General features: G+C 48.3%; 1 protein-coding gene across 1 annotated transcript; it reads right to left on the bottom strand.

Annotated features, from left to right (window-relative positions):
• Positions 1-7,992: 7,992 nt before the first annotated feature.
• LOC139047878 (uncharacterized) lies at positions 7,993-10,740 on the bottom strand. The gene is made up of 2 exons (XM_070522030.1): positions 10,167-10,740; positions 7,993-8,192 (listed from the first exon to the last, which is right to left on the bottom strand). Exons 1-2 carry the CDS (start codon positions 10,738-10,740, stop codon positions 7,993-7,995), a joined length of 774 nt encoding a protein of 257 aa, XP_070378131.1.
• Between the last annotated feature and the right edge of the window lie 1,679 nt (positions 10,741-12,419).

Here is a 12,419-nt window from a genome sequence, read left to right on the forward strand (position 1 = left end):
CGCTTCCTTTCGCTGTTGAGGAAAGTCCGTTGCATACTGCTCGGTTGAACCTACAGTAGCCTTGTATACGCAATGGTCGCTTCGCGCCAGAGTCACCAGCAGTGTTCATTGTAATCGATTTGTAACTTGCCATTGGGAACAACTTGCAAGGAAGTGGCATGCATAGGAACATTAGTTCCGCGAACGTATGCCGCGCATTTTGCTCCATGACGAGCTATTCTTTGTATATATGCGCAACGTGTTCGTTATGCCACCACTCCTCTAGTAGACAAGCATCGGTGATTCTTGTTTTTTATGACGACGGTACTATGATAGTGTTTTCTACTTCTGGTGAGGTACTCAGACTACGCAACCGGTCCGAATAACAGACTGCACGCACGAATGATTCTTCGCGCCTGAGCTGATTTTGTTGGCATCGAGGGATCAAGCTGCTAGATTGCTGACTACTTTTCTACCGCTGCTCGGTAAATAAGGATCTCTATCTCGGCACTCCTAATCACATGCCGTGTCAGTAAGGCACTCGCCGTTTCTTGCACGAACGATGATAACCATGGCTTATTCCCCTGCCAGCGCATCGCTTCTTTTAGACATAAACGATGACATTTTGTATATTTATTTTACTGCACTACGTGCTCGCAATGTTTCGTTCAAGACTCGGTATTATACATGTGGTGGTCGTATATAGTTTCATTGTGGAAGATTCACCGGCTAATTTGATAGTAAAAAGGAGCAAGACGCGGTTGTGCGGCCATCCTATGCTTTTGTCCGGGCATGTCTTAAATTAAATTATGGGTTTTAGCGCGCCAATACCACAATCTCATTATGAGGCACGTCATAGTGAAGGACGTCGGAATAGTCTGGACCACCTCATGCAGATTCTCCAACGGCCACCTAAGTCAAACTACGTGAGTGTTTTCGCATTTTTCTCCTTTAGAAATGCGGACGCCGAGGCCGGGATGTGGTCCCTCGAGCTCGTGCTTAGCAGCCCAACATCATAGTGACATGTGTACTTGTTTATCGGGTGACCGCGTTTCATTGTCTAACAGATGTTATCGCACAGAGCAGGACGCGCCTGCATGTATCGGAAGTTCCTGGAATGTTATCGACGGTTCTATCCGCTGTCTGCTGTCACCGAAACTTGTGTAATCTGGGCCGATATTCTGAAACGTTCGCCTTCCGCGAAACTATCGCCTTGGCCGCGCCGCCGCCAACGGCGCGCGCTGATTGGCGTTTTTAGCAAAACCTGAAAATAAACAGCGCCTGCTAGTAGTTCCGACCTACGTCATTTTAACGTCATGGTGTCAATGGGTGCTCTCGACTTATATTGAACAAAATAACACGTCTTCTGGGGCGCTATTCTGGACATTCCGCCATTTTCTTCGGTGCGTGACGTAGGCGCGACGCAAACAAAATGGCACTGGTGGCCCAGTTTTGCTTACGTAACGTGACGCCAACTTGACGTTTCGCCTAAGAAACTGAAATGAAGACACTGAATGTAGCGTTATCGGTAAAGCAAAACAGTTTTCCTCCGCAGTAAAAATAAAGCAGCTATCTCAAAGCGTATGACTGTTCCGTCGAAAACGCTTCGCGCTTCCGTCGTCTGCTGCGTACAAGCCGTCGTCTGCTTCAATAGCTAGGATGCGTGTCCCCGGAAAATGCAATGAGTTATCGCATGTGGGCGCCAACGCGCTTGTTTTCTTGCTTGAGACAACATACGCGACCTACCAGTGGTGATGCGCGCACGTTCTAGGCCACGTTATCGCTATTTCGTGAAACGTAAGTGACTCAGCCCGACTCGGCTGGCTGAGAAACGGCAGAATATCACCGATAGCGTTGCGGGCGCCAGAGATAACCACTAGCGCGACGCAAGCGCCGGCGCTGCCATCTCTTGTTCATTTCGCTGGTTATTCGCACCGCGGGAGGAAACTTCAAGGCGCCGCCTTGCGTACATTTCTTTTTATAAATTAGAAAGAGGCCGTTGTCATAACGTCTGATTGTGCGAAAAGGCATTATACTCGATTACAATACAAATGCAGCAGTGAAAAGTGGACAACATTGCTGAAAGTTTGCTATGTTCAACCAATATTATTTTGTATAAACGCGTTATTTAAAAAAAAATGATGGCCCGAAACACAAATACCAACACCACCCGAGAGCGATGCAAATACTATGAGCACGCGTTATGAACAAAAGATTTTCGTGGCGCCAAACGATGGTGAAAATGTGGCGATACGCATTCCTCTCGGCTGCCATTGCATATGGCTGCTCATTGGCATAATTCGCGCGGCTCGTCGCAGCAAAAATTATGGCGGAAAATCTCAGCAATGGCGGCCCAGTGCAACGTCACGCATCGTCAAAATGACAATTACGAAACAGCCCTTCCTGTGACGCTCCTCACGAGGTATTCCTTCAGCCAATCAGCAAGCTGGCATGGTGCATATTTTGAATCGCCACCACATATTCGCGCAATTGCAGATGCATTGCACTGGCTTCTGCACGCTACCGCTCACATTCTTTTTGAAGCACTAACATCACAATATATCTGCCAAGGACCAAAAAAATGTATTAGTCCATAAAATTTGCAGCTCCACGTCACGTTTCGTCATCTTGATGAAAACGCAAAATGGCATTTCGCAAAACTTCCGTTTCCCGGCAAAAATTTCTAGGCACGTGAGCTCGCCACAGCCAATAAGAGAGTAAACATGGCGGATAATGGCGGCTGTGCAGCCGCCATGCGTGTCCAGAATAGCGCCCCTGGCGTCTTTCGGTATTCGGTTGGTGGTGGAGTGTAGTAGAGATAAGATAGGAGGTAGTTTATAGTAGTCTTTTTGGTGGCGACTTACACGCGCTGTTTCGCGGCGATATTTGTTGACTTATATAAAATAAAACATTTCACACATCCTCATTCAATTTATTTTACCTAAAGCGGCCGTAAGCAACCACAATCAGTGCCCAGAAGCCATACTGCGGCTACTACACTTGAAAACAACACACTCCAGCCGCTCTGCACTCGCACGGTGCGCTCTCTCATGCGACGTGAAGCGTTAGACAGCGCGTGTTGGTAGTGCGCGCCACCGACACGGGTAAGCAGTCGCTTGATTTATTGAACGTGACTACTGCGGCGGTGAAACTATCGTGGAAGGCTGACGTTTCAGAATGCGGCCCCTGATTTCGTGTATGCGTGACGCGAATCGTGTAGGACGTTTTGGAAGACACGTGAGAACCACCGATTATTCTGGAACCTTCGATGACTGATGTATAAAAGCCGACGCGCTTGACTCGCTGCTCAGATTTAGAGAATCGCCGATCGCGTTTGCCGCTTTCGCAGTGCATTGAGTGTAACTTGCTTGTGTGCGCACAAGTTCGCCCAATAAAAAAAGTTCATCATTTACAGCTTCGCTGCTTTCTGCACCGTTACTACTACGTGACAACAGGCACTAAGCAACGACGACGGGTCGTGCGCGTCTTGTGCTCTGATAATGGAACCGAGTTAAGAAGCTTACTAAATCGCAGATCACAACACGAGCTCTCTCATCTCCACTGGCGGAAAAGGCTAACGCGCGTTAGCGAGGCATCTAACTAGAACTTCCAGCACTACGCATACTGCGATTTCATGGCGCCTGAAATTTCACACCTCATTGATTACAAAGGAAGCGAATAGGTATTACAAAACTTCCGCACGGCTCCTTCGAGTTTAAGGGGGACTGCGGGCCCGTGAATTGGGTAGATTTCTTTGCTGAAGACCTCGTGAAGCAATGAAAAGATAGCGTTCATTGAAATGGAATGGCTGCCACCTGTCTGTCTCTCCGAATCATCATCTTGTCTGTCCATATCAAAACTAACATCGGGCAACTAAGTATTCGCAGATAATGGCTTTGATACATATGGCAGGTGCCAGATTATTGTCTACTTTGTCGAAATCAGTCCGACACTGCGAAGTATTCTTACGACGAAGTATTCTTAATAGCCCTGATAGTTTTGTACGGCCAGTCGAGAATGCCACCTGCGACCTCCGCAATAAGAACAACGTTATGCCATCTTCAACCACTGCTTCATGCCGGATGAAATTATCGACTTTCCGGTAGTAGTGTGAAGCGGTGCATGGAAGTTCGATTTCGCGCACTTCCTTGTCAGCAGATAACATGTAGACACTTGTTTACATATTATGGGAATTGCATCACTTGCCCAACCTAACATATACCGGTTTTACAAGCAAATAACCGGCCACAAATACAACGCGCGCGAGGAATTCCCCTTTCTCAATAGAAAAAAAGTGTACTGCCAATATAACACCCAGTCATGCCGGAAAGAAAAAGCTCACAACAGCTAATAGCAGAAGCCTGCCGAGCTTGATTCATTGTTACCATGAACGGCAGTCGCACATAAATTTGAACGACAGAAACTGGTCTTTCTCACAATCGGCAAGAACGATAGCACCCTCCGTGGCGCCCTCAAATGCTGTTAGTGAAACAGCACTTCAGAAATGCCCGCGACATAGGCGAACACGCCCCATCATTTGACGGAGTGCGTAGTGACGCACCACTTCGAAGGCTGTTCGCTTGTCGCGCCTTAACAAGGGCGCTGACCGTATTGCTCAGGGTTACGAGTAATAAGCCATAACCACATTGATCGGAGCAATTAAGAATAAGATTTCGCAAAATGTACAGTTCCAACTCTCATCTCGCAATACGTTTGCGCGAGACGAAGTGGCTGTGGACACGGAAAGCACTCAAATATAATAGAAAAGGAGAAGCCCGAAGATTATCATCAAATCATCATTATCAAACTTTTTCACCAATTGTGGAGGACTTAATGCAGAAATGAAAAAAAATTAACACTTTGGCATAGAGTTACGTCATAGCTCACCTGCATATAGCACGAGGCGCGTGCCGAGCATGATATTTTGAAGAAAAAAAGACTAGTTATATTCACACAAATACAGTTATATGAGCCACCGTTGATTACTTTCAATACGTTGGGATTAGGTGTGTAAAGGGGAAAAAGTGTATGTGTTAGAAGTGTGGGAAACTGGTCAGGTGGTAGAGGTAGATAGGAAAAGAGGGAGCTTAGACGAGCGCGTATGTGGTTATATCCATGTGTATACATATGTATGTAAATATGTAGATATATAGTGCAACTGACGGTGGTTGCAATTTCGAAGAGACGGGAATTGTGTTTACGGAGCTTCTGAACAACACTTTGCAATGTGGTGAACGTGATTTAAATCATGGATTCGGGACCTCAAAGAAGTGCGACCTAATGCTAACGCAGTTCTGCTGCATTTACCGCTAGATCGCAACTAAATTATATTCTACACTATTGTCTTCTTACATTTTAACGTTATGCCCATCATTTTGCTCTCTACTGCTGGCTACCCTGTTAGATTGTTTCCAGTATTCTTCGAAGTTCCAAAGCTCAGATTAGTTCTCATAAAATACACAACACGTTTTATTTGTCTGGAAATATCTTTCTGGAAGTGCAGGTTGTCTTTGACGTTTGACCTGCATTCTATATAAACATAAACATGTATTTTATCATGGCAGATGGCAGTGTAACGCACATTTACCATATTATAGCAATAATATCTCTTAATCTGACTACCCCGCTTAAAATTTGCTATATAATATCGCAATGTAAGGCATCTTCTTCTTATGCGGCACTTCTATGTGGTTTGAAATAAGAAATTGGGAACTGAAATCGACTATGTGCGTGAAAGCCACTAGCAGGAAACGAAATCTTGTGTACAGCTTCTGAGTTGAACTTGATGGACCTCCTTTTAAACCAAATACTTCTCCTGTTGTTTTCCCCTAACAAATGACTTATGTAAAATCATAAACAAAAGCTTATGTTAAATTTCATGCGTGCCTTGTTACTCCGATGCGGGGCCAAGACCATAAAATATTCGCAGTTTTACCCGAAAGCCGAAGCACCGATGGCGATAGCAAATTAGTAGATAGCCGTACGAAGAAAGGATAGTAGTTTTATTGGCAGTATAAACTTGTAAACGTTCGCTAACTAAATTAACAATGATAGAATGTGTAAGCGTGACTTAACGAAGATGTAGAAAAAACAGACACAACAAGACAGCGCTGTCTTTGTGTCTCTGCTTCTTGCTACGTCCTTGTTCAGTCACGCTTAAACACTCTATGACGAATTCAAATTAACCAGCCCGTCAACGTGTTTTAACTAAATTAACCAGCATGGTGTCACACGCGCGCAGCTAAACATGAACACATCTCGCTCGACGAGCACGCAAACTCGCTGTGAAAATTCTGGAGTGATGAATTGCGGCAGCAATTCTTCGTGCATCTCATACTTTCATGCATCTCCATACTTTCATGCATCTCTCGCTTCAGCGCGAACTAAACGTCGAAAGCACATAGCATACGAAGCTACCGGCACTACGCACACTCTTCAAAGCTTGCAGATCGCTCTGAAGATAAGGCCCGCGCGGCCGCGTACTTTAGATACGTCGCAGGTCCCTTTCAAGAGACACGAGCAACGCGTCCCTACGGCGCCCGCCAAAGGCGTCTGCTACGCCGCCCGCAATTCACGTGGCCAACGTCAGAGAAAACGCCGTGGTTGTCTCCACTCTGTGCGTGGGTAGAACTACAAGGGAACAGAGGAAACAAATACCAGACATTCCACATGGAGTCCAAAATTAGGAATGCTCTCACAGTCACACCGATACCTAAAAACATGCACCACAACACAATCAGAAAAGACGCCAACACAGAGCCACACACTTGGCTACAAAGCTAAGCAGAATGCCACCCGAGACTGTTGCCTTCACAGACGCCGCCCTTGGCGGAGACGGAAGCTCCGTCTCAGTGGTAGTCGACGGGTGCGGAGTAGAACAGGGCGCAATATATACAAGCGGAGTAGACACCATGGCAGCAGAGGAAGCAGCGATCGCCCAAGCGTGCGTTAGTACGGATGCGAATGTGATCATTAGCGACAGGAAATCGGCAGTAAGAAATTTCTACAAAGGAAAAATATGAGACTACGCGTACAGCTTGATATCGAAAGGCAACATAGACAGAGGAATCACCCTAACCTGGAGCCCCACTCACTCCAACAAACCAGGAAACGAAGCCGCCAACACCCTCGCCCGAGCGCTCATAATACGGGTGGGGGGAGGTGGGGAAGACGGCCTCAACCTAACTTTAAGGTCGAGACGCTCATGACCTATCACGAGGGCATAGAGCGCTACAGATCAGGGCGCCGGAAATATACACTCCCGGATAGGTCCCTCACGTCCACGGAAGCAGTCACCTGGTGCCGCCTGCGAGCAAAGAACCACATGTCTCCACGATGGAGATACCTCACGCAAACTCGAAATTCGGAGGACCAATTCTGCAGATCTTGCGATAAAATAGGAACCCTAAGACATATCCTATGGGAGTGCAGCTACTCCCCAGGATATAATTTATTCAAGGACGAAGAAGCATGGGAGACCGTGCTTCATAGCGAAGACCCGGCGGCAAGGCCAACATTGTCCGTCTGGCAGCCGAAGCGGTAAACCGCTTCGTCTACTAACCCCTGCCCCTTAGGGTGGCATCGGGCTACCTGGACGCCTACGAGCAGTACCGGAGTGCCGGTGTCACCCCTAACGGACAATAAATGTTTTTACACACACTCCCATCTGTACGGTGCGGCGGGCGAAGAGCGCCTTGGTGATGATGATAGTGACCTAACGAAAGTAAAGGCGCTTGATTCTGCAACCCGCGAGTGAGCATATCGAAGCGTCGTCAGAGCAGAGGAGTGGGAAGTGAAAGATGATACAGAAAGAGGGAGGATGTGGCCGAATAGACTCCATTGTGCGCGACAGGTGGCAGTCCTCAGTAAAGTGGCCAGCGTTGTAGCGGGTGCTCACAGGGTTGCTATTGCAGTGAAATTTATAAACTCCAGCAGGCTTCGTAGCCCAGGGAGCCGGGGACACCTCGGAAACAGCAGGTCAATCTCTGTGGTCGCTGGAAGGCCGTGGCGTCTCTAAGTGCTGATCACTATGGAGCGTTCCTGCATGAAGGATGGGCAGGCACAGAGAAGGTGCTCTCGAGTCTCGGGGTCCCCGCACCTCTTGCAGGGAGGTGACGTGGCGCGGCCCTTGGCGTACAGCCAGGCCGCAGTCCAGGTGCAGCCACTCCGCAAGCGCAGGAGCGTGGAAGGGGCTCTTCTGGAGAGGGCGTTCCCTGGAAGCGGCTTGGAGACGCTGCCACTAGTCACTCGGGGGTCCAGAGTGGGGCGTCGAGGCACCGTAGCAGCCGGCGGACAAGAACGCCAGTCCTTCCTCGCCTCACTCCCCTGCCTCGCACGCCATGGAGAAGGAACGCATGCGGGCCGCGTTCCTCGCTCGCGCACGCGAGATTGAACCGCGTTCGCCGGCTCACCATCACACGCTTTCACTCACACGGAACCACCCGGTGACGGCGATGGCGACGGCAGAAATGCACCTCGAGTGCCCTGATATCGCAATAAAATGCTACAGTTGCTTTAGGCCAGTTTATAACGATTTAAACCTTCTAGTCTTAACTGATTAATTATCGGAACACATAGGCAGTATTAAATTAGGGTGGCGGTGCTGTCCCGTTATCGCCGTTACACATACGCAAGTGGTGTAATCAGATAAGGGCGGCGCCGCGCTATGTGAGAGGTAGCTTGTGCCGAGAGAACAATGGCGCAGCCGACGTGAAGGATATCGCGTACAAGCCGCTCGGTAAAGCGGCGCGCAACAAACAGCCGTACGCTCGGCTTACCGATGGGCACAAGCGCCGCACTTTTAGAATAATTCCGGTTACGAAGCTTCCGCCTTATTTCTTATCTCATACTTTGTATTAGGCAAGTGTGTTCTGTTGGCGTACGATATAAGCTTTTCTTTGCTGCTTCCGGTCTGCTGATGCAAGCAAATCACGAACTTCATTTATTTCCACAAAACCTTGTTGTAATACAATTGAAATGGTGCAGTGTACCTACTGCAGTTGTTGCGATGTATTTAGCATGTTAAGCAGCACATGCCTATATGATATGAAGAAATAAAACGAAGGACACCGACCAACATAGAAGGGCTAAAAAATGAAAAAAAAATCTAAAAGACGTTTCGGCTTCGCTACGGAAGCCTTGTTCACAATGGGATGACGGAAGGTTCATGGAAGCTTATGTATGCTTTAGAACGTGACGTAAGCAGCGCGTGTATGACGGGGGGAGGGTTCCCTCATTTCGATTGAGCGTGTGACGTGTTTTTTGTATCTCCAGTGACTCCAGATACAGACGCGATTTTTGGTTTCTTTCTTGGCCGATAATTCTCGAGCGATCCCAGTCGATATTGTGGCCCGTTGCATCCGTGTGCTCGGCAAGGGCATTCGACACTGTACGCTTCTTTTTCACATCTTTCTGATGCTGCCTCAGTCTCTGTTTGAAGTTTCCCGATTCACCGATGTATGCGTAGTCGCAATCTGCGCAGGTTATCTTATAGACCATGCCGGGAAACGATTCTTTCGGAAGCCTGTCCTTACCGCCGACGAGCGCTTGCCTCAGCTTACATACGGGCACGTGCGCCACCTCAACGTCATAACTGCGTAGAACGCGAGACAGGGTTTCGCTTATCCCTGGAACGTAAGGTATGGCAGCACGCTTTCTTGGTCGGGGATTGGTCGGACGAGTAGGATTGGACAGACGGCGCTCCACAGCAGTCAAAAAGGATGTGGGGTAGCCGCTTGCCGAGAGATCACCTCGCACGTGGTCCAAGTCAGTGGAACGGCTTTCTGCTGTGGTGCAAATGCGGTTCGTACGGTTGAGCAGTGAGGCAGCAACCGACCTTTTGTGAGCGTCTGGATGAACGGATTCAAAGTTCAGGTAGCGGCCAGTGTGTGTGTCCTTACGGTACACGCTGAACGAGAGCCGTCCATCGCGTCTGGTGACAAGTACATCTAAAAAAGGGAGTCTGCTGTCGACCTCTGTCTCAACTGTGAATTGGATGGCCTTTTCTTGACTATTTAGGTGCGCAGTGAACGAATCCAAAGCGCTGCGCCGAATCAGACAGAAACAGTCGTCCACATAGCGCAGAAAAACTTTTGGCCTAGGGCTGAAGGACGCAAGAGCACGCCTTTCCAAACATTCCATCGTAAGATTGGCAGCGGTAACAGAGACGGATGCACCCATTGCCGTACCGTGCACATGCCTGTAGAAGACCTTGTCGAAACAGAAGTACGCGTTTCCAAGGCAAAAACAGAGGAGCCTCTTGATGTCGGGAACGTCAATGGGCGACCTGTCTGGCAAGGTCCTGTCAGATTCCAGAGCAGAGGTGCATGCTTCCACAGCCAAGTCAGTCGGAATTGAGGTAAACAGTAATACCACGTCGAACGAAACCATCACCTCGTCGTCGTCTAGAGACACATCACGAACTTTTTCATTAAAGTCACAGGAGTTGCTCACGTGCGTGGAGCTCTTCCCGACGAGTGGAGCCAGAAGCTGGTGCAGGTATGCGGACAATTTGTAGAGAGGGGAGCGAGTGTAGTCGACGATTGGACGTAGGGGGACGTTAGGCTTAAGAACCATTGGCAGGCCATAAAGTGCAGGTGCAGCACCGTTATAACAGAGAAGCTTGAAATACAAAGACTTGCGCTCGGGAGCTACGAAGCGGAACACGTCAGCCAGGAGAGTCTGGAAGTCCCTCTGAACCTTCAAGGTCGGGTCCCGAGTGAGCCGGACGTAAGTGTCCTGGTCATTAAGCAGAGCCAACATCTTGTTTTTGTAGACAGCCGTGTCAATTAGCACTGTTGCATTCCCCTTGTCGGCGGGAAGTATCACGATTGCAGTGTTCGCCTGAAGACGCTTGACAGCTTTTCGTTCCTCAGCGGAAAGAGGGGAAACAAACTTCCTCCGGTGCAGACCAGAAAGGACACCAATGGCGCGGGTGCGAGCCTCGTCATGGCGGGACGGGTCAACTTGGTTAACCGCGCACTCCACGCACACACAACCTTTCGCACGTCAGGTGCAGGTGCAGCATTGAAATTCAGACCTAGTTCTAGGACCGAGGCCTCGGCTGGGTCGACGCTGTGCGATGAAAGGTTGTATACCGTGGTTCGTCGGTCGTTTTATTTCTTCAATGCTTCATCCCGACCAGACGGGCTTCCGTCGAACCCTCGATTTCGCCTATGTGATATGTTTCGCCTTGTTCATAAACAAAAGTGACAGTTCTGGGTTTGTCTTATGCTGCGTTAACCCAAAGAATTAGCAGTAACATGGGACTCACCATAATCTTTCTTTTGTGCGTGTGTGTTGCGCCGAATGTAATTCTATCCCATGCAAAACAAAGCTCCCGGGGTGATGGAGTCTTGAATTAACTGCGGCCGAGCATGGGATGTCGCTGGAGTCGTGCCAACAATTCCCGCGATATTTCTTGTTTGATTGCGCTTCTTTAGGTATAGCCTCTCGTTCTGTAGCTGTATTTTTAAGGACAAACCAAACCGTTTATAAATGTATTATATATGCCGCCTATATTGCCTGGCAGTGTACCTGAGCGGGTGGTAGCCGTTTAAGGCAAACAACAGTGAGAACAGTAGTCAATGTTTTAGAACAAAGGCTACGCTCTCTCATTTCCAGCTGCTTCAGGGAACAAATAATAAGGTATTGTTCTTCTCCATCACGGCCCTTAACAGCGTCACAGTAACGGCCGCATACCACTTTAACAAATATGCGAATAGCTTCAAGCTATTTGCTGTCGGCGTAAATGGAAACGCCGATTTTAACCCGGAGTGGTTGGAGTGGTCGCATGTCTTAGTCGCAGCTCGTCTTTGTCATCACTGTTGTCACAATCATCACACTAATCATCCTCCCAACTAGCCTATAATTGCCCTCCAATGGAGTAAGGCCTCTCCAATTACCTCTGTTTTGCACGACCTGACACCATCGTATGTCTACGAATTTCCAAATTTCATCGCACCACCTAATTCTCTGCCGCCCTCGACCACTGTTGCCTTCCGTGGAACACAATTTGTAACTCTGATGGACCAGCAGTAATCCGTAAAATGGATCATATGTCATGCCCAGCTCCATTTTGTCCTTTCAATCTCAGCAGGCATTTCGGCTATGTCCGTCTCCTCTCCAATCCACACCGCAGTCTTCCTTTCTCTTAGCGTTACCTTTAACGCTTTTGCGTTTACTTTTTTTGTTCTGTTTTTAGTTATGACGCTTCGTTAATTTCCATGTTTCAGCTTCATTTAGTACTCGTAGAGTTATAAAATTGCACCTTTTTTCTAGCACTCCCAAGTAATTGCGCGTAACAGGTCCCTTCATAAGCTTGGCTTTTTTGTTCCTGGTTTTTGTAGAGGTTTCATTATATGCTGGAGGGCAGTACGCGAAAAGCCAACAGTGCTAATGTGCGCACGTTTCAAGTAAGTGACCGAAGAAAAGCGAATGCA

Source organism: Dermacentor albipictus, chromosome 7 (genome assembly GCF_038994185.2).
Source record: "Dermacentor albipictus isolate Rhodes 1998 colony chromosome 7, USDA_Dalb.pri_finalv2, whole genome shotgun sequence".
Classification (NCBI taxonomy): Eukaryota; Metazoa; Arthropoda; class Arachnida; order Ixodida; family Ixodidae; genus Dermacentor; species Dermacentor albipictus.